This window comes from Crocodylus siamensis, chromosome 1 (genome assembly GCF_052110815.1).
Source record: "Crocodylus siamensis isolate JL-2025a chromosome 1, ASM5211081v1, whole genome shotgun sequence".
NCBI lineage: Eukaryota > Metazoa > Chordata > Crocodylia > Crocodylidae > Crocodylus > Crocodylus siamensis.
The window spans coordinates 337,751,830-337,773,616 of NC_143395.1; the positions used below are offsets into that span (position 1 = coordinate 337,751,830).

At 39.5% G+C, this 21,787-nt stretch overlaps 1 protein-coding gene across 4 annotated transcripts in view; it reads right to left on the reverse strand.

Annotated features, from left to right (window-relative positions):
* NDFIP2 (Nedd4 family interacting protein 2) overlaps positions 1-21,787 on the reverse strand; it is a 64,604-nt gene that overhangs the window by 26,851 nt on the left and 15,966 nt on the right. For 3 of the 4 annotated variants that reach the window (XM_090023767.1, XM_090023756.1, XM_090023776.1), the window contains exons 2-4: positions 12,402-12,558; positions 11,140-11,270; positions 790-877 (exon numbers count right to left, since the gene is read on the reverse strand). In XM_090023767.1, the coding sequence (XP_089879893.1) occupies positions 790-877; positions 11,140-11,270; positions 12,402-12,558 (376 nt within the window). The remainder of the gene's footprint in view (positions 1-789; positions 878-11,139; positions 11,271-12,401; positions 12,559-21,787) is intronic. The other variant, XM_090023783.1, reaches the window with a different exon arrangement.

Sequence of the window (21,787 nt, forward strand, 5' to 3'; positions counted from 1 at the left end):
TTCAACACAGCATCTGTAATATACATTTATCTTGGAAAGAGGTGGCAATTTCTCAGAACTTAAACAGCATTGGAAAATGGATGCAATTTTCAAGAAAGAATTTATAGTAAAACTATAAAAGACTCACTTAATAGAATATATATGTTAGAAAATAAAAGGTGCACAACACACATATGGTAAGTGAGTAAATACTAAAGGTGGTGTTGGTAGCAATCAAAAATCGTCTGGAAAAAGAGTGTTGTATATTACCACAAAAGTGATATAATTGTAAGAGTTGATTATCTTAAATATCTACGGTTAGTTTGACCTGAAAAAATTAAAATAGGTCTGAACAAATCCACCTACAGCTATTTAGTGCAATAAGCTGCCAAGAGCATTGTTTGGGAGAGAATGCATGTATCACAATATTTTTTTCTACTAATTTATCATCTTTCTGCAATCTAGCCTTTTTTAATTAATTGAAGTGTTTACAGTTCTGCTAAAACTTTGACGCATGGTCCACAATATAGTACTAGTCTGCCTTAACTAAGGATTTGTTCAGTCCTGCTACCTGTGACAGGTGTAAGTTAGTTTTAACACCATTCTCTGATGTGACTACAGGGGGGAAAAAAGCAACATACTTGCTTTTTGTGAGCAATAGGTACTGTTTTACATCTGTATACAAATAAAAAAATAATAATTTGTTACTGTATGTCCATGCCATTTACTTTATACTTTTAATGTTCTGCATCTTCAACTTTTATATTTAACTCAGCACCTCAAAAGGTATGGAATGTGAAAATAACTTACTGAAAAATGCCAACATGAAGATGCCATCATTTCCCACTCTAAGCTGATCTGCATCACTGAAGTCATCCCGTGGTGGATACTCTTCTTCCTAGGTGTATAGGTTGTTGAAATTTTAGTAAAAAAAGTTTATCTGAGAATAAATGCACAGCCTATAGTTTAAAATGGTTAATTCTGTATTTGAATCATGGTAGAAGGATATTTTTGAGAGGTCTATATAGAAAACAAGATATGGATGTATAAGAGATAAACGCAACCTAGACACCTATTAAAGTTTATTGCTTGCTTTACTGCTTACTATGATAAAGTCCAGTAATATTTTTAATTCACACTTCTGCAAATGCACCAGTAACATACATTTAAAATGATATATTCAAATCTGAATTGAGCTACAGATCATTATTTCATACATGAAGAACTACAGTTAGAAAAATCAAAGGGAACAAAGTAGTTAAACTAGGGATGAATTTATCTTCAATGGGGTTAAAATGGACAAGTTTAGTTCCATATATGTGGCTAGTCATCTGATCAGCGTAAGTATTTACAATGTATTTATTCAATTAAATAACATTTATATGTAACACCCACTGTCTCATTATCTGTGCAGTTCAACCTCATCTTACAAGATAATCCTCTGCTCTCAGCTGAACATGATAAAGAAATAGGGCTGGAAAGATAATCTAGTCCAACCCCCTTAGTATCATTAAGTTACTAAAAAATAAACATTGAAGAAACTATTAAAATATTCACTATATTAGAAAAAAAATCTCTTCTTTTTTTATTCAAGTTAAAAATATTATCAACCTTTCAAAAAAAAATCACAGAATTCATTGACATTTGTAAGCTTTCTCCTTGAAGTAATTTTAAAATAAAACTGTTTTTTATAACTGTCCATCACAATCACAACTTACATTAGTACACAGGAATGTCTAGAGCAGAAACTTTTTCTAAGCAATTTCCTTAATTGCTAGCGTCATTTCAGGTCAATCTTTGTTTGCAAGATAGGGATACCCAGTGTATGTAAACTGCTGATTATTGCTGTTATTTTTAACCATGTTAGGTACGTGACCAAGGCCAAAGGGGAAGCATTTTAGTTAATAGCACTGGGTTGGAGCATTTCTGTAGCACTTGTGAATTCAGTGTTTGCCTATTCTGGGCAACACTTAGACTGTGTTTAGATCTCATTTGAACACAATGGCAATGAAATAAATATATAAGGAAAGTTTAGCCACCTACAACAGACAGCTCAAGCCCTATTTTTAAATAATCTTAATGCACTTACATTTTAAACATGGTTAAATACAGGTGAAGATCACATCTAGAACATACTGGAAGTCTTAGATTCAAGCAAAAATAGTAATTTCTTTATGTGAACAGGTTATATATGATCAACACAAATTGAGGAGACAATGTATTTTACATTTTATGCAACTGATTTAATATTGCATTTTAATTAACCTTTTAAAATAGTTTCCTAATTATAGCCATCAGTGGTTGGAGGAAGGGGCACAACTTATGTTAGGTCACTCTATGCTTACAAAGTAAAACACTTCAAGTTAAAAAAAACCAAAAGGTATGGTGGCTGAAATGCTAGATCTTGAGAACTTAAAATAAAACAGTGAATGAGCTTCAGTACACACCAGCATAACCGGCTGCTTGTTTACATAGTTGTAATTCAAAATGTCTTAAATGAGTCACATTCTTTAATAAATTATTCTGCATTTAGTCTTTCCTGGCTTTATACATTTTGGCACGTGATGGAAAATAAGACCCTACAACAAAAATGAATTTGGTTGGCACTTTCACAATCTCTAGCATGCTTCTGAAAAGATGGAATTGGAGCAAAATAATTGCTTTGTTAACAATGTCACCAGAGGGTGCAAATAATTTAAACTATAATCTTCCTCTCCAGACAGACATCCAATGTCTCTAACTTGAGCAAAGTTAATGATGAAACACTTTCAAAATAATAATCCAAAAATCCCCAGTCGTGACAAAAATATTAAAAAAAAAAATCCCTGAGATGCTTAGACGTAGGACTTTTAAAAAAATCCTATTTTTAATGTTTTGATGCCTCATCAATATCAAAGATATTGACAAGACTGGATATATTCAACACAGGGCAAATAGTTCATTTGCATAAAGAACTGTATGCGGCATGATAAAATTAGGGGAAAATATATGAAGTCACAGTGAAAAAAAATGCAAAACTGTAAACAAGCAAAAGATAAGTAAATGTCACACTGTGTTTACATGCAAGATATGCCTACATATTTTAGAATTCCTCATGTTACTTTGGTGATCCAAACACTGACCTTTTCACTGTCACTTGATCGTATTACAGACTCAGACTCAACAACTAAACAAACAACTCTCACGTGATAATACTTTTCTCTCTGCCAGTACAATGTGTATTGCTGTTTGGAGAATAAGATAAAGTCTGTATACATTTGGTCAGATTAATATCAAAAGAGTACAAACAAACAAAAAGGATGATGCGGTGGCTAGAAAAACACTGCAAGTCTTCCTGATGGTAAAAATGAGTGTAAGATTTGGAAGATATAAACTCTCACCTTTTTTCAAAAGTGTTTGCTATTTAGCCATAATAGTTTTAGTTAAGCTACACTTATGAGGAAATTGACATGGTGAGTCCCAGTAATGCTCACCTAATAGTTACACTGCTTCTGGTTCAGTAGGTAGCATACAAACTAAGCAGCATATATCTAAATGTACCATTCCCAGCAAGTAAGTTTGAAGTAGAGACAAGCTCTATATTTAAAAATGTATTAAATAACTCTTGATATGAAACTGAGCAATTTACTAAGTGTTTTGACTGTAAAGTTAACATAAAGGAATCCAATACTTTTCTATTTTCCTGAGTGAATTGTACTACTATAAAAGATCTTAAAATATTTTCAAAAGGGTAATAAACAGCCAAATGTATAAAAAAAAAGACTTGCCGAATGAGTTAGCACAGGCACCAAGTTTCTCTCTGCCATTTTTCAAACATGGGAAAAAGAAACGCTGGTCATAGAGAAATGACTGCTTTGAAAATGATGCTAGGCAAAGAGACAACTGGAAAGTAACTATTTAAGTTGGTTTAATAAAAGATATCAGTTTCATGCAAAAAACCTTGTCTGGGAAAAAATAAGCACTCCAATTAAGGAACTCCAATATCTTTGGGCAGGGCATAACTACCCTACAAATGTTAAATGTGCCTTAATTGGAAAATTTAGCTGTTGGTCTGCAACATTACACTCCTAGGACATTTAAACGTGTTCTCCAAGGAAAGTGGAGGAGGGGAGGGCAAATTAAAGTGCCCGGAGGGTCTTGTCTGTCAGCATCCCAATGCTGAAAAATGGCAGCAGGTCACATTAAACCTCATCAAGTGAGTTTTAGTTAAAGCACCCCCAACACCATTTTAGAATGCAGGGATGATAATACACAACATGCTGAAGTTGGCTAGAACGCAGTTATTATCACACTGCAGTAGACTCAATTACACAAGTAAGTTATGACAGTGCGTCAGAGCAGCCTCGCTGCATGTGTATAAGCGCCCCTAAGTACTAAGAAAGTTTAGTGCAACTTCTGTTGTAGTTTGAAAATGAATTAATGGTGTTTTTGAAGAGAGATTACATAAAAATTCAGAAATTAAAATGTGCCAAAGTTTACTTTGAGGAAATGTATTACAATTTTTCTCATTTTAAATTGATGGTTAATATTGCTTTGCTGTTTTTTAAAAGGTGATAAGAACCACATACTTCTCTCATTATCTAGTTATCTGGTAACAACTGAACCACATAAGCAACCCACATTAAACCACTATGAACTGTAAAAAGTATTTGTTAATGTTTTTAATTTGCAAACTTCAGAACGGCAAAATTCTGCTGAGATTCAGTAACAGTTCAACATATGTTTCCTATCTTTCCATAAGTGACTCCCCACAGTTGTTAGAAAGGCAAAATATGAATATAAAGCAGATATCTGCAGACAGACATGTTCTAATTAATTTTATTTTGTTCCACTAATTATAATATATTATTTTGCATAATAATCTGGGATATCTTCTTAAGGAAGAGTGCTATATCAAACTAGTTTATACTTAGTGTTACAATATTTGCATACTGAATTCTGATAATCTTAAAAATAATTAAATTGAGCTCTTTAAAACTAATCTTTAATCATGTGCAATCTAAATTTTCCAGAATCAGATTGCAAGACATACTTAGTAGCATTTGGTTTTATAATCATTACAAACTTAGAGATCGTAGAGATCCATCAGTCCACCGAACATGTCCTCACTACAGTTCAAAATCATTGTTACAGACCACTATCTTGGTTTTGTTTTAAAAATTTCTTTTCCTCAAAATAAACTACCTCCACCCCTTGCAGTAATGAGTTTTGTTTTGCTTTGCTTTGCTAGGGAAGGAGAAGCAGGTAAGGGGCATTCTGAATTTATTTGTTTTCCCAGGGTTTTATGGAACTCTGAAGTCCAGAACTGAATGCAGCTACCTTTCAACAGAAATAGATAGTTTAGTACTGTTTTTCTAAGGATGAGTCTTTTAAGTAAGTGAAAATAGCTACAGTGTACAATGTTGAATAGCATTAAATTAAAAAAATAAAGACACGTCTTTCTTTCACAAGTTCTCTCTCTAAATGAAAAACCTAACCAACTTTGCCCCTTTTACTGCATACTTCACACTATGGCTAATGCTGTAAGAAAAGAATCACCTACAACATAGGTTGTAGTAATTGCAGACCTTGTGATCTATTTTTAAGTATAAAACTACTTTTGTTTCTATGTTCAGAAAATATTTAACAACAAAATGCATTAACAGCCTAGGTACGTATCACAAAAAACAACAGTTTATTTTGTAAACTGCAAGGCACCAAATAATAAACAAAGCTTTAATTACAGTGGCAGTTGTGACTACCGCTATAATTAAGGTTGTGTCATTAGCTCTGTTCCAAACATTGTATTTCAGGAATTTATAAGTTTCTCCAAACCAAAACTAGACATGCAGAGCCTACCTGGAAAACAAGGTGTTGCATTAAAGCACTGTACAAACATTCCGTTTCTCCTGGGAAAGTCACTGGTCTCGCAGGAGAAGCCATGAGTGTACAGATTCCTGGCTTTTACTCCTAGAGTACAAATGGCCATTCCAGGAGAAAAATAACCTGGGAACAACCAGGGTTAAATCACTCCTAGTAGAGCAAATGTCTGTACATGCTATGGCTTCTCTCACAAGAGAAAATATTCCTCCACCATCTTTCACTCCCCCTCCCCCCCAACCCTCCACCACCACGGAGACACTATGTCGCTCACTGGACACTGCTGCTCCAGCAGCAAGCAGAGCAGGCCCCCTTCACAGTCCTCCCATTGTGCTGCAGGGAAACAAGCTGACAATGCGTAGTTTGGGTCAGCCAATCAGGGCTGCCCATACACTGCTGCCATCTGTCACTAGACAGACTAAGGGTGCCTGTAGAGCATTGCTGCAATGTGTACAGTGTCAGCATCACAAGGTCTCTGCTTTTCAGGGCCTTCAGCATTTGAATGCCTGTAGTTATAACTCTGGCTAAGTTTTTCTACCAGGAGAACACACCTGGGAGAAGTCTCCCAGGTTATTTGAATGTGAATACTCAGCCTGAGAAAGCAGTCACTGGTAAATATGTACTATGGATCTATGCAATTCAGGTAGCTTGCAGAATATTTTTTGACAGAAACTATAATTTCCTGAAAAAAGAACTGAAGATATAAACATTACAAATCAGTGATCAAATAGCATACCTTTTACAACAACTCTGAGATTTCAATGATGCAAAGATAATTCCACAAAGGACACTGGGAATCATCGTAAGTGATTACTTGGCAGAAGAAAAGTTCACAAAAAGATCTAAAACTAGATAGAACTGTACCATACCTCTGGTGGACTGAGGAATATTTCATCAAACAGACTCCTAGACTCCCTAAATTGGCCGTGCTAAGCATGTAAAATAGAAAAACATAAGACAAAGAACTAAAGACGACTGTTATGCAAAAGCCTTGTATTACACAAAAAACAAGTCATTTAAATTATCTTCAATATTTTGTTTCCACGTAACCCTTTAAAAAGTCACTTAATTTGAAATGGAAAAAATGCATATTGAAAAATAGGATATATAATGCTTCTACCACTAAAGACTAAGTGCAGTGAAAATCTTTCAGGTATACTGATACAGCCAGAGACACTGGTGAGAAGGGGCTGGGGGGCAGAGGGATGAAAAGGAAATAAATTATTCAGTATACTATTACATACAAAGCCTGTACTAAAAGAATTGTTTTATTGTTGAAAAGTCAAGCACTCAGAAGTTAGGAAAGGAATTGTGTTTACCCATGCAGGCTTAATTCTCCCCTATGCACATGTGCATTACGATGCCATCTTGAATTGCTGATTACCCAATTATTTTGCATAAATCCTGTCTGATTCAGTATGCTGGATGAGTGGGGATCACTACATAAGGAGCAATATATTGCTTTCTCATTGTTCAATGTGTGGCTCTATCCCTTGTTCACTGCACTAATTATTAGGAAAAAAACCTCTTGCTAGGAGGGTAGTAAAGCACTGGAGCAAGTTACCCAGAGAGGTTGTGGAATCTCCATGCTTAGAGGTTTTTTAAGACTAGGAGAGACAAAGCTTTGGATATGGCAATCTAGATGGGGATGGCCCTGCTTTGAGGAGGGGGTTGGAACAGATCTCCTGTGGTCCCTTCCTACCCTATTTTTCTGATTCTATTATTCAAGTACTGCTGTGAAGACAACTGTTATGATCACCATAGAAATGCCCACAAGTAAATTTAGTATGAATGCTTCAAATACAGTAATGCATTTTGTTCTTACCACTTCTATGCAGGAAGTGGGTAGAATTATTCCCATTTTACAGATGAAAAGCAAGGTAGGGTGGTGCCTTAGAAACTAACTGGTTCAGAGAGGCAAGCTTTTGCAGGACACAGCCTATTTCATCAGATTTTAGGGATGTAAAACTGAGGGAGATAAATTTCCTTTCCATTTCTATTTCAGATGCCAAATACTCTGAAAACTTTGTATGCCATGTTCAGTACAACTCCCACTGATTTTAGGAGCAGTCAGGGTCTCAGACTGGTCATCCAGAAAGTGGAGAGGAATTAAGAGCTATCTGTGAAAAGTTTAGTTTTATCAATTTGCTTAATCTTACATCCTAAGTCTTTGGGAAAGGCAAAGGCAGGATTCCATTCTCCGCAGCAAAATACAACTATTTCAAGCATGAGACCCTTCTTTTTCTTCATGCAATGTAATCCCCAGACTTATCTGCTACAGACCTTCAAGTAATGAAAGCAATGGAGCTGGGGTGTACAGACATCTCTTACTACATAACCTTAACTCATTCCTAGAACATATCCATCCTGTGGTCTGGATGAAGCAAGGGTCCTATGGAAAATATGCTTTGTGATGGCGCAAATAAAATATAAAGGGGGTTGAATTAATATTGCACTGCCAACTACATTTTTGGGAGCTTACTAACTTTTGAATGCTTGACCATGCAATCTGGATACTGCTGTCTGAAAATAATGTACATTCTTAGGGAAGAAAACTGAAACAAAATAAGAACATGATCCATTTTTGATGCCCACATGGACCATCAGAAGAACTGGAACATTTAGATACACTGCACAAACACCTGAGATGAAGTAAATGATAGTACTAGTAGGTTGTCATCTACTACATGTACAAGCACTTAAGGGTATCATGGTCCCAATGAATTTCAGATTCTTTGCTGACACCTGAGGAATGATGAGACAAGAGTCTTCTAACTGTTCAAGGCTCTGAAGGGGATTGTCCTCTAGCAGGTACAAACTTCTGATTATTTTATTCCAAACTTATTTTGTGCCCCATCACGTGTTAACATGTCCCACTTCTCTCTCACTGCCCCTAAGTTGCTTGCCCTGGTTGCATTCTCCTTGCCTCACTCTCAACATCAGCTCCACAGGCTTCTCATCCTAGACCCAGCCTGGTCTATTGGGCTTCTTTTCCAAATCCCCAAAAACCACTCCCTCACTCCTTTTCTCCCCTGCCCCCAAATCTCAGCCTCTCAATCCTAACCTTCATTGCCTGGGACAGAGAGCTAGCACTCTTTGTCCGAACTGTTCCAGTTTGTCTCCATTCCCACAAGATGCAGTCTCAGACTCCTTGTCTCCATTTGCTTTTTCCTCTCCCCACTGATCTGCTTCTCCCATCTCCATTTAAATCAAACAGCTCTCCTTCATGCTGATCAGATGCCAGAAGTGGGGAGAAAAGCATCAAGGCTAGAAATAAATGTCACCATATGAAACAGATCAGCAATGCCACAAGGTATTGCAGCACTATGATCCACTTCACTGGGCAAAACGTTAAGTTATCCCTTCTCCCACCCTTCATGATGCGAGACAAGGGGTGATGTGGTTTCCCCACTTCCCCTGCTCAGGCAGACCTGTCCCTGGTAATCACTGGGGGATGGGTCTGGCTAAGAAAAATCCTTGCTTTTCCCTTCCCAGCCAGACCTCCTCCCTGAAAGACGTGCTTTCTCTTAGTCAGAACCATGCCCCAGATCTGGCTTAGCAGGGAACCCAAACTTCCCTACTGAACTACAAATACCCCAAGATTCTTCAGGGTGCCTCTCTGTAAGCAAGAAATGGGGGCAGAAATTCCAGGGACTTGACCTCAAGCTCAGGGTGCCTGTATATGTCCACCACAGAGGTAATAGATATCTGCAGCAATAAAATGGCAGAGTCTATCACCACCTTTTGTTGCACCGTTGATTTTCCTTTCATGTGGTGCAACAAAGGGTATCAATGTCTATTTGCACAGCATTTGTGCCACCATAAAAATGCTTATGGTGGCACGTGAGACGTCAGACATCCTGTTTCCATCCCAAAAGCACAAAAGAAACTGATTTTTGTTTTCCATTCTAGTGCTCAGTCCCAACCACCACCCAAAACATCTGGCAGCAGTCATCATAAGGAAAATTCAGATGGGACACCGTATAATCTCTCCTGTTCTTAATCAGTTTTAAGAGTTGTGAAGTTCAAGCTCACTAAACAGTAAGGGAATTTTCAGAGATTTTTAGCTTCTTAAAAAAAAAAAAAAGAAGAAAGGAAATCACTACTGAGCTAGGTTTTTCAGTGCTACCAGTTCCCCCTACAATAATAATAATAATAATAATAATAATAAACCCCTTAAAGTCTATTAGTAACATCTGAAATATCCTGAATTTGTACAACTATTCTTCAGATGTACCCTCATAACTGTAAAACCGTGAAGCGCTAAAAAAATCTCTCAGGGCCTCAACACTTGTGTATAATTTTGTTCCCATAACTGACAGTGGGCACAGGACTGCAGGAGAAATTAGTCAATAAATCTCACATTGAAAACTAGCTAGTCTGCACGATGAGCGAGTGCAATCAGATGGTCAGGATTCTAAATGTATCTTACCAGCACCTGCATATAACCATGGTCTCAGTGATTCTTAGCAAAAGAACTGAGTTATTGTGATACAGACTACATGCCAACTAATATCTCCCACAATATAAAACAGCAGTAATCCTACCTCCGAGGACCTAGGAGAAAAAACAAAAACACACTGTTGGTGCTTGAAGCAGGAATCAGTGATATTGCCATTTCAGGTTCCAATTGCCAAGTGAGAGACACTGTTTCTGAGCACTCTAGCAGAATTTAATAGTATATATTCACTATGTCAGAAATAAGACAAAACACTGGACAATTAGACTCACACTCAAAAGGGAAAGATGTTTAAATCGCTAATTTAGATAGATGAAGTGCCTAACTTAGTTGAAGTTCTACAGAACAAAAAATTGAGACATTAACCTTATACCGTCTAAAAAATCTAAAATATGTCATTTTGCAGCCACTATTTCTGTTGTCACCTTTCCCCCTCCTTTCTACAAAAAAACCCCAACATTTCAGTTCCTGCACTTAAGATGTAACCATTCAAAGATCAGCCTAAGTGTAGGAAGTGGAATAGATAATTTACGATTCTCTAGCTAAAAAGAGGCAAAGGACTGGAAATATTGTCAAACCAAGCAGAAAATGTGACATTTGAAACGTATTAGAAAACAGAGCTTTACTTTAAAAAAAATGGTATTTTTCTATTGTACTTTCCACATATCTAATTGAAATTAATTCATTCTAAAAGATACTTAGGAAACTGAGATTACAAAAATAATTTAAAAAGTTAAAATGTGCACCTAAATTATTTGAGACTATCTTAAAGTACTGTACACTATTAAATCAACCTTAATTATAGATTTCCCAAAAGATATTTAAACAAATATTTCACTTACTCTTTGGGCTGCTTCAGCTGCTGCAGCTGCCATTGCTGCAGCTTTAGCTTTCTCTGCTTCGTCGTAAGTAGGAAGAGAGGTAGCTACACTATATGGAGGTGGTACAGGGTAAAATTCATTTTGTGTTTCTGCTAAAGAGAAAGAAATAAAAGTGGAAGCAGTGAGTGTCATGGTTTGGTTATCTTGGAAAGATATCAACAAGGGCCAAGTACTACAGCAATCTTAAAAGGATCATTCACAAACAGGACCGGTAACATTTAAATTGTGGAGTCATTAATTTTAGTCTTTGTGCTATAAAAACATGAACTACCAGTGTCTGCAGACTTCATGAAAAGGTTTGAGATGTTACTCTTTTTTATTACAAACAAGCACAAGTCACAATTTCAAGTTACTATCAGCTTCAGCTCAAGGCAATACAGCTTGACCTGGATACTGAAAAACAGTAAAGACTTTTAGAACAAAGATTTACATTCAGTCAACACATCACAGCAAATGTTCTACTTGCATATACATTTTTTGAGCTGAAAGAGGATCAGGAATACAAAACAGCAACCAAAGAAAAGTTTCAAGTTCTGGATATTAAAAACTAAATAGAGGGCTATGCAGAGCATAACGGTTCATCAACTGTGGAATCCTGTTACAAGGTTCAGGAGAACTATGTAAAACAGATTCTTTCAACATTTCTTTCAATATGGCCAATTTTCTTTTTAGAACCAATAGACTTATGTGGTAGAATACACAAGTTTTAGTCTGTGCAGTCCAACACTTGACTTTCCTCTCCACCTTCACTTAGCCTGGAAGAGAGTTCTGGGGTGATAGAAGTTCCCAGTAAAGAAGCCTATTTTACAATGTTCTGTACAGGAAGACATCAATGCATAATAGTCTTCTATTTGGATCAGGGCCACAACAGACATGAATAGGAGACTGTCTTCATTCATATATAATTAAATACTAACCAGAGCAGAGAGAGACTGGCTCTAGAGCCCCCTGGTAATGGAACACTCTAGTTTTTAAGTTCCTGGTCTAAATCAGACAAGGTGGGAGCCTGAACTTGAGTCTCCCCCAAGTCAGACAAGTATCACAACCTATGCCAGGGCAAGTTTCACTCTCCCTCTTCTCTGGTTTTGGCCAATAATTCTATTGTGGTGCTGGGAAACTTCACAAAAGTTTTTCTGTAGGTGGTATGTACCTGTACAGCATATATACACTTCCCTAAAGGCACCTAAAAATTATGTATGCTGTTTGTAGCAGAGGAAAAATACCTGGGGTTGCAGCTGCTTCTACAGCTATACTAGAATAAGGTGGAGGAGAAGTATCTGCTTCAGATGAAGCTGCTGTTTGAGAAGTCTGTGCAGTCTCTGTAGAAGTAGACGGTTGTTCAACAGTCGAGGACTCCGAAGGATCATCTTCATTGTGAAGCTTAAAATAAAACACACACATACAATATGCTTTCAGATAATTCAATGAAGTAAAAGCAAATACCTACATAAACCTTTCAGACATTACCACAAATCAGCAATGAATTCGGCACTTATTTTTTTTAAGTTTATTGGAATAATGTATAGTAGGGGCATCCAACTGATTTCATCCTGCGGGGCCAGATTACCCACCTCTAACCATATGCCAGAGCTGCTGCACTGGCAAGGCTCCAGAACCTGGGGGTTGCTGCTAATCAACTCTTCTTTTCCCCTCTTTCTGATTTAAGTCATCAACAGTAACTAAAGAACCCAAATTAGGCAGTGGGCAAGAGGATAAACGGGTGAGAACTGGTAGAGTTCATTCTGGCATTCTAAAGCCACACCAACAAGTCCTAAAGACAGTAATTTACCCATTTAGACAGGCCCCATGTATAGCATATGCTAAATAAAAATAAGTCACCAAACTAATAAACTAACAAGACTGAATAAAACACAAGGAACCCCAAGTATAGCCTTTAACAGCAACTTTTAAGCAATCACTTTAAAAGTGTGATGATCAACCTTCTGGCCCTGTGGGTTAGTCCATGGGACAGATTTCATGTGTAGGTAAAATCTAGTGTGCTCGCCAGAGACTAGGTGGCCTGACCTATGCACCAGCCTGATCCTATGCACTAAATCTGGCCACAGAGCAACCCTGGATGCTGACCCCACTATATGCTGACATGATCTAGCATGCAGGGTTGCATCACCTAGCCCATAAGGTTTCTCACAAGTCCAGAAATTTAGCACAAGGGAAGCTGCAATTAACACTTCCACTGCTCCCCTACCACCACATTTTTGGACCCATAGGGAGACCCATGAAATGGTCTCATGGCCCAGAGGTTGAGCATGACTGCTTTAAAAGAATCTATTAGGTATCCAGTACAACTCAACAGTATTTTTAAGATCTCCTTGACTATGCAACAAGGATTTTTTTTTATTCTTAAAACTGTTTCTATTGCATATTAAAATGCCATGTACTTAAGAGCTCTTTAAGATCCCAAATCATAAACAAAAAATATTTTATGTATATGGAGATGAACATAATTGATCCATTTTTAGCAAAATATCTACCCAATTGTCTTTTGTTATAGCAATTCAAGGTAGTTACACATCCTATTTTATTTGTATACTTATGACGCAAGATTTGCAGCAAAAAATTACTGCAGGGATTTCGTTTAAGTGGTAACAAACCTAGAAGAATGGTATATATCCTAGAGTTTTAGAACAACTTGAAAATGAAGTAATTCAGCTCTTATACCCAAAGACTGGTGAATTAGAGATTTCTTTAAAAGTCAGAAAAAAAAAAAGCAGATAAAAGACTGTATATTTTCAGAAACACTGTCATCAGTCTCATAAGATTATATTGAAGGAACTGTGCTCATCACATATAAGGTAATAGCATTGTCATGGGTTTAGGAAGTGGTTAAACAAGAAAAAACCAACAGGAATAAACTACTGGTTTTCATTATGGTAAAAAGGTTAACATGGGGTACTGCAAGGATACATACAGGCAATCCCTGCTTAACGCAGTTTTGCTTAGCACTATTTTACTATAATGCTCATTTTACATCAATATCCGATTTCAATTAGTGCTCAGAGAGTTTCATTATAATACTCATGGTTGCCATCTTGGTTAGTCAAAAACTCTCAGTTTCACTTAACACTATTCCGCTTAACACTCCATTTTTCGGGAACCAATTAAAAGCACTAAGTGTTGTTGCGCTATAGATTCAGAAAAGTTTGAGTAAAAAAGTAAGGTCAAGAATATGCACATAGTGAAAAATGATTTACATCAGCAGAGACCAGAGCATACTGAAAAGAGCTTCAGAATGCCTCAAGAGAGTTAGACCTATGGGAAACAAATTGGGAGACAAGATTTGAATGCAAGCAGCACGACAAAGGGAAAGCCTAATGAAGAACAGAAGAAATAGTCTAGACTAATAATACAAATTTCTGGGATCTAAACTAACCATAACCACTCAAAGAAAAATTTAGCGTCCTATGGAAGCAATTCAAAGAAAGCTACTCTTCAAAGATCAGAGACAGTCAACAGTTCTGCTTACCCAGTCTCAAAAGAAATATATCAGGAATGGAAGAGATCCAAACCATGGCAAAGCTGAGAGGAAACAACCATGTAAAAAAAGAGGCTGAAAAGATCAGAGCTATTTAGCATAGCAAAGAGGACAACAGACTTGTCTGAAATACTAAAGAGAACACAACAATTAAAAATAGATATTTCTATTTATAAGAGCAGGAGGTCCAAGGACATCGAAATACGGTAACAAAGTACTTCAAAATATAAACAAAGCAAATTTACCCTGCAGAATTCACTGCTACAAAATATCACAAAAGTGAAAACAATAAGATCAGATATTTGTAACTGCAATACATATACAAAGACAGAAGAGTTATAACCTATGTTTCAAGGCATTACTTAAGACTGGTTCAAAGCTATACAAACTGAGAACAAAAATAAAGCCCAAGTCCTTGACATTTTTAAATCAATCCTATTTGTATTATCAATCACTATTACAGAGAAAGTTTCCCTACTGGAAGTTTTTCCCATAACTAAGTCTGAATCGCTTGATACTACTACGCTGGGGGGAAAATGGATCACTGATCTGAGGTATATAGTAATTCATACATTAAGCAACTAAATTCTCACAAAGGCAATATTTAATACTAAAAATACTGCTTTAAAACAGCTATTTGTTTCCCACCCCCATTCTATTAAGAGAAAATAGCTTTCCCCACCCCCATCACAAATTGCTACCAAGCAGTTGTGAACAGGCACAAAACACTTTTGGCCAGGTACAGACGTTGTACTTTTACAGGTATAAATGATTGGAAACTAGTCTATACACATAACAGAACAGAAGTTGGGCAGACAAACTGGTTTAAAAATAACAAAACCCAGTCTAACATGTGTCCCCCCTCCCAACCAAATGGCAAACGTGTGTTCTGTTCACTACCAACCTAAACTACGTCACTTCCAGAACACCACATAAGCTTAGATCGATTCCACCACAGGCTTTTTGAATGGCTGTACCTGGCCAGTGTCAAGTAGTCAAATAAGACTAAATATAAAATGGAAACTAACTCTCCAAGTTATCAGCTTTTTCCCCTGAAGATTTGAAAAGCAGGTCAGAGTAGTACATCCTTCCCTTTCCATGTTATAATTTCTTAACTAAAATTTTCTTTTAATTAAATTGCAGCAAATTACAGAATGCCTCTCTTAAAAGCTTTAATTCAGTTGGCCCATCTCTAGCATAAAACAGGTTTCTGGGCAGCTATTTTGAGAAATTCTGTGATAAATCTCTCGCACAGTCCACGGATATCATGGCATCCAGCTGACCCTGAAAGCTTTCAAGTTAGAGCGGGGCATGCTTCTTTGTAAGCAGTTTTGAATTCCTCCTGAACTGCCTGCATGTTTATCCCACGCTTGCTCTCCCATCCCCCTATCATGTACTGTAGGTTAGAGGGATCATCAAGGTCACATTACATGGGCTAAATTTATGCTTTGGACTTTTAAAAGGGGATAGCAATGGGTCTCTTCCTAAAATCAAAAGTTCAGAACCATACGGAGATCATTAGGGAGTGCACAATGTAGTACAAACCATCCAACTCTACCATACACAAATTTAAAAGCTCCTTTATTCTTCATAACTAAGCTGAGCTATTGGGACTGAGTTCCTCAAAAAAAAATTTTAAATTATCTCCCATATTACATACCAAAAAAAAAAAAAAAGACTGAGCATCTGTGATCCATTTAGTACTTTCAGAACTTTTAGGATCAAATGCACAATGAAAAAAAATGTGACAATTACTTTCTTTGACTTGACCACTTCATTTTCAATTATCACACCCATACCTGAAAAGAGTACAACATCTTCTTGTAGTGTTTATTCCTTAGGTGTAACCTTCATTTTCTTTGTGGCATCAGTTATTTCCAAACAACTAGGTGTGATGTCATATGATCGATGACTTCACATAGGGGAATATGGAACACGGGAGGAACCATCTGTTATTGTACCAGAGATCCTCAGTAGGGAGTGGGTCGAATGAAAAAAAAGTGATGACTGAAGAGAGCCTACTACCCTTCTGAATTTTTACATCCATGACAATTCCAGAGCACAAGCTCTTCAAGCCTACACAAGGCTGCTTTGAATACTGGCAAAAGTCCCATTTTCTAAGATTAAGAGTACAATTAAATAAATATTTTACTTCTACACTCTACAAAATACACTACCCAAGTTAGCACTGCTGTATTATTCTCACATTATATTATTTTTTAAAATTAATTTTAAAACCTTCTCACTTTATGGGTTATTCAATTCAATATCTATATAAAAGATATTGCTATGTTAGGAATGTGCATCTTATGCTCACCTTGTCTATTGCTTTTTACCTTATACTATAAATCTAAGGGCCCCAGGACAAGATTTGGTTTTTAATTGTTTGTACAAAATTAGTGTAAGTAGCCCTAGTAAAAAATGGAATCTAAGATTTGTCAACATCCCTCTGTGCTAGTCCTAAAACAGGTTTGGCTGGTGCATCCCCCTTTCCCAGACTTTCATAATTCAAATGTAGTGTTCCACGGTCTCAGTTTTTATTTTAAAAAAATTGGGGAATTTTTCAGGGTTGATCTTTGAAACATAAAAACCAGGATGAAATCAGGATAAAGGGAAGAAAAGAGAAAAAAAATCAGTTTAAAATCAGGGGAAAAATTGGCAGTGAGACAGTAAAGCTGGGACTAGAGATGGGACAGGGTAGGGGCACGGCACAGCCCATCAGTCACTCCTGGGGCTACGGCAGGGAGCAGAGCGGGGGGAGCTGTCAGTGGGTGCAGGGCATGGAGGCACAGCTCTTGCTGCTACATGCCCCCTGGGAGGGCTGCAGGCTGGGGGGGCCTAAGCCAAGCTCTTCCTAGGGGGTACGTGCCACTGGATCAGCGGCAGAAAGCACATGGTACCACGCCCTGCCTTTCTCCCTGGTTGCATGCACATCCCTCCCCCCCTGCTGCAGCAGCCTGCTGCCAGACTGCCCTGGCATTTGGGAGGAGTGGGAAGTGGCACATGGCCAGATGTGGGGGAAGAAGGGGAGCCCACCCCGGCACCAGTACCTCCTGCCTTGCCTCGAGTCAGAGCTAGGAGCCCTGCAGCTCCAGCCCTGAGGGGCCATGCAGAGCAGCTGGGTGCAGCACCCTCTGTAGGGAATATGGCGAGGCTCTCCTGCTTGCCTCCTGCCCCAGTAGGGCTCGCAGCTCCCAGAGCCTAGGGCAGGGCCAAAGCCAGAGCGCAGCTCAGACCCACCTGCCCTGGAAACGATTCCTGTGGCCCTTCCCACCCCATCCAGGGTCAGAGCCGGGAGCCCCATGCCCCCAGGCAGTGGCTCCAGCCACCCTCCCTCGGCCCCCGTTGCCACCACCACTCCACGTCCAACCAGAAACTTGTGCCACCGGTCACCAGCATAGTGACACTTATTTTACCACCACAAATGGGGAATGGGCTATTCCTCACTCATGCTGGTTAACAGGGATTTGTACTGAAAAATGGGTGTAAATCAGTAAAACCTGAATGACTTCAAAGAAAAAAACAGAGAATTTATCAGTGTGCGTGTGTGTGGTGGGGGGGGGAATGCCACCTCCCAAAAAAAAAAAAATTCAGTAAAAACTGAGAATACAGAACACTATTCAAATGATAGCATGATGACCAGACATCACGCTTTTCCATTTCCCACAGAAAAATGTGGCTTTTCCCCTGTAAAGTTGGCTCCTGCCTGATGCCAGTTCAGCCAAGCTGCAGCCCCATTCACTGCTGTGGGCACAAAAATCAGAGGGGGGGGCATATGCCCCCACGTTCCACCTGACACATTGCCTATGGCATCACTTATACCCGTACATTCCCTGCCCTACACGCATACACCCTTCCCCAAACACTGAGGGGGCAGAGGGGCTGTGGCGGGGGGGACTGGGTTAGGAGTAAGGGGCACCAGTACCAGCAGGGGCTGGGGGTAGGGGCATGGGCTGTTTCACGTGAGAGAGTTGGGCAGCAGCAGGGCACCAGAATATCAGGGCTGATCAGCACCAGAGACACAGGGGGTGGGAGATGGGCAACTACAGCTGGACTCCACATCCTGGTAAGCGAATGGGACAGGGGGAACTCTGTTTTTCCATGATATAAAAACCAAAAAGTCATATACCAAAATATAAATATTTAGAATGTATTTTATTATAATGATTGAGGCACTAAATGCTTTAAAATGTAAATATATCAATAAAACCTCATGTCTAAATGATGCACATATACATATATTAGTGATGTTCATTTTAGTCACCGAAAAAAAAAATGCAGGTTTTGGATTTTTTTATTTTATTTTTTTAAATCAGAGAATTTGGAAGGGACAGCGGTGTTTTTGTTTCATTTTGTTTTTAATCAGAGAAAAACCAGGATCCCTAGTGATGATATTTGGAAGAAATCTGTCTATGATTATAAAGCTATTACTCAGGGAACCACTCCACTTTTATTAAGTTGAACGATTGGTATCGATTTTATACTCCTGGATTCCTAGATTTCTTATTTTCTCAAAGGACAGACAATCAGAGACAGAAAAAACCTAGGCAATACAAGTCTATCCCTTTGCTACACTATACTGTTTGCTAAGCTAGTCAGCTGAAATGTTTTCTTTTCTCTTGCTGAGCAATGCTTTAGGTGATGTAAGCCATATTTCTTTCTTAGTAGAGTTTTTGAGAAAATCCTTGTTCCTTTGGCAAGGGATCTGCTTTTGGTTCTCTAGAGAGCCGGGAAATGCCCAAGATGAAAGACTGACGATTTAGCTATGCAGTGCTACATGGAAGGCCTCACTAACACCCCTACTCCGATCCAAAGAGCACCCCAATCTTTCCACTGCATTTGTGGTGTTTTCCACCGTGATATATAAACGTTTTTATTTATTAATAATTATTTTATAAAACATTCACTAGGGCAGTGTTTCTCAACCCAAGGATTGTGACCCAAAAGTGGGTCACAAGAATATGTGAAAGAGTTATGAACAAACTTTAAAAAATGGATTCTCCTTTAAAAAGGAGAAAAACCATGGGAAAAGGTGGCTTTTTCCTGGAAGGCTGTCAGGGCTCCAACTTGCAAGAGGCTGCTTTGAGCTGCTTGGGGCACTTCATGCCCTGCACACACTGGGAAACTGGGGGTTGGAAGAGGGAGGGCAGGAGGTTGAGAGCGAGCGGCATTGGGTTGAGACTGACCATCGATGTCTATAAAAATGTGTCCTTGTAACAGGGGCCAGGCCGAGCCCCATACTCACTGGAACAGTGATTGCTGACACGCCCCCCAGGCAGCAGATCCTGGGCCAGGCTCGCAGAGAAGCGGCAAACCCGTGCGTCAATGACATGCTCTGCTGCGCTACCAGACAGGCAGCCAGTGCACAGCAGATGCTCCCCAGGCTCCAGTCCCAAACCAAAGTGACGGTCAGAACCCCAGCTCTGCTTGGGCACAGGCCACAGCCCAAGAAAAGGGCAGGCAGCTGGCACAGGAAGTGTTGCCTAGAGCCTGGAAATGACAGGCTGGGGCTGGGGCGCTCAGCTCTTGTCAGTGGCAGTGGGACACATGGGGGGGAAGCAGAGGTCCAGGTTGGCCCAGACAAACCTGGAACTCCTTACATAAGGCTGCACCAACCCCAGGAAAGTGGGAATGCCAGCACAGGCACTGTCCCATACAGCATTCCTCCATGGAGACTGAAGACTAGGAACTGAGGACCAAGACCAGCTCTCTGGATGGAATCCTGACTGCTGCCCTACCATAGAAGGTCAAGTACCTATAGGGGCTACTCTGGACTTCATAATACCCCTGGCTCCACATTACCTGAAGGGCTCAAGCCCAGGATGGACCAGCCCACTTGAACTGAGTTCTTATCAAGGACAAGTCCTGAAAACCTTGGACTGCCTGTGGGAAGGCAGCCAAGATACCCTGCTGGGCTAAGAAAGGCCTAAAGCAGGCACAGACACAAGTTATATGAATTTATTTGTTTCTTTATGCAGTCCATACACTGCCTATCAGAGAACTGAAGCAAAAACCAGAGGGCTTAGCTGAGGTGCGCTGACCCCAGGAAATGCAGTTTCCTTCTGTCACTGGCTCTTCCATCTGAAGTAGGAAACCAAATCCCCTATTCAGCCAGAACATCCTAGTGGAAGGGGGCTGGGTATAGGGGAGGAGTCCCACAGCAGACCCGTAGTCATAGTGACCCATAACAATCTCAGCCAACTCTCTCCATCTTGGTGTAGCCAATTGGCTGGGTCCCTCTACAGTTGTGCTACAAAAAAGGTTAAGAACCACTGCTCTAGGGCAAGGGAGCAGAGATCAATAGTATTAAAAATCTGTCAACTTCTTAAACTCCAATACCAGGGGTGTCAAAACATACAGCCCATAGAGTCACATGATTCAGTTCATGAGTCTCTGCACTGGCCCCACACACTGCATAGGGCTACACGCAGCACATGGGGTCAGTCCAGGGCACATGCTACATGACTGCTTCTACATGTAGGCTCCAAAATTGATCAAGGTCTAGCCTAGTCAGTGGCAGCATGCATGTCCAGTCTGGCAGGGCAGTGCAAGTCCTGTGCCAGTCCACTGTTTCACATGCAACACGTATAGCCAGTTCAGTTTCAGTGCTATGTAGAGTGCACCAGCCCCAGGTCTCGCTCTGCATGCAACATACAGGCTGGAATGGGCACTTCATGCAGCGCAAAGAATCTGGAGCATGGCTTGCATGTGGCACTCTGCCAGACCAGCCCCCTGCACAGGTTCCTTTACGCTCAGACAACCTGGAGCCCAGTGCAGACTGGTCCCAAAGCTAGCATGCAGGCCCAGTCCAGCAGGGCACCACAGGCAATCCATATCCCAGCCCCCCTGTGCTGCGTGCAGTGCTGAGTCTGCCCACGCACTATATGCAACAAGCTCCAGAATGAGGTTAGCACGTGCTGCAGTCAGCACACACACTGGACCTAACACTGCACAGAGAGTCAATCACAACACAGTCTGCAGATCAGCCAAACAACTGGCTTTTGGAGTTGGAAGGGGCTGCCACCCCTGCCTAAAGAACATTTTTCTTCTCTAGGAATTACACTGGACAGTTTAATTGGCTACACTGGAGTTCTATACCTTTCCATATTAACAGTG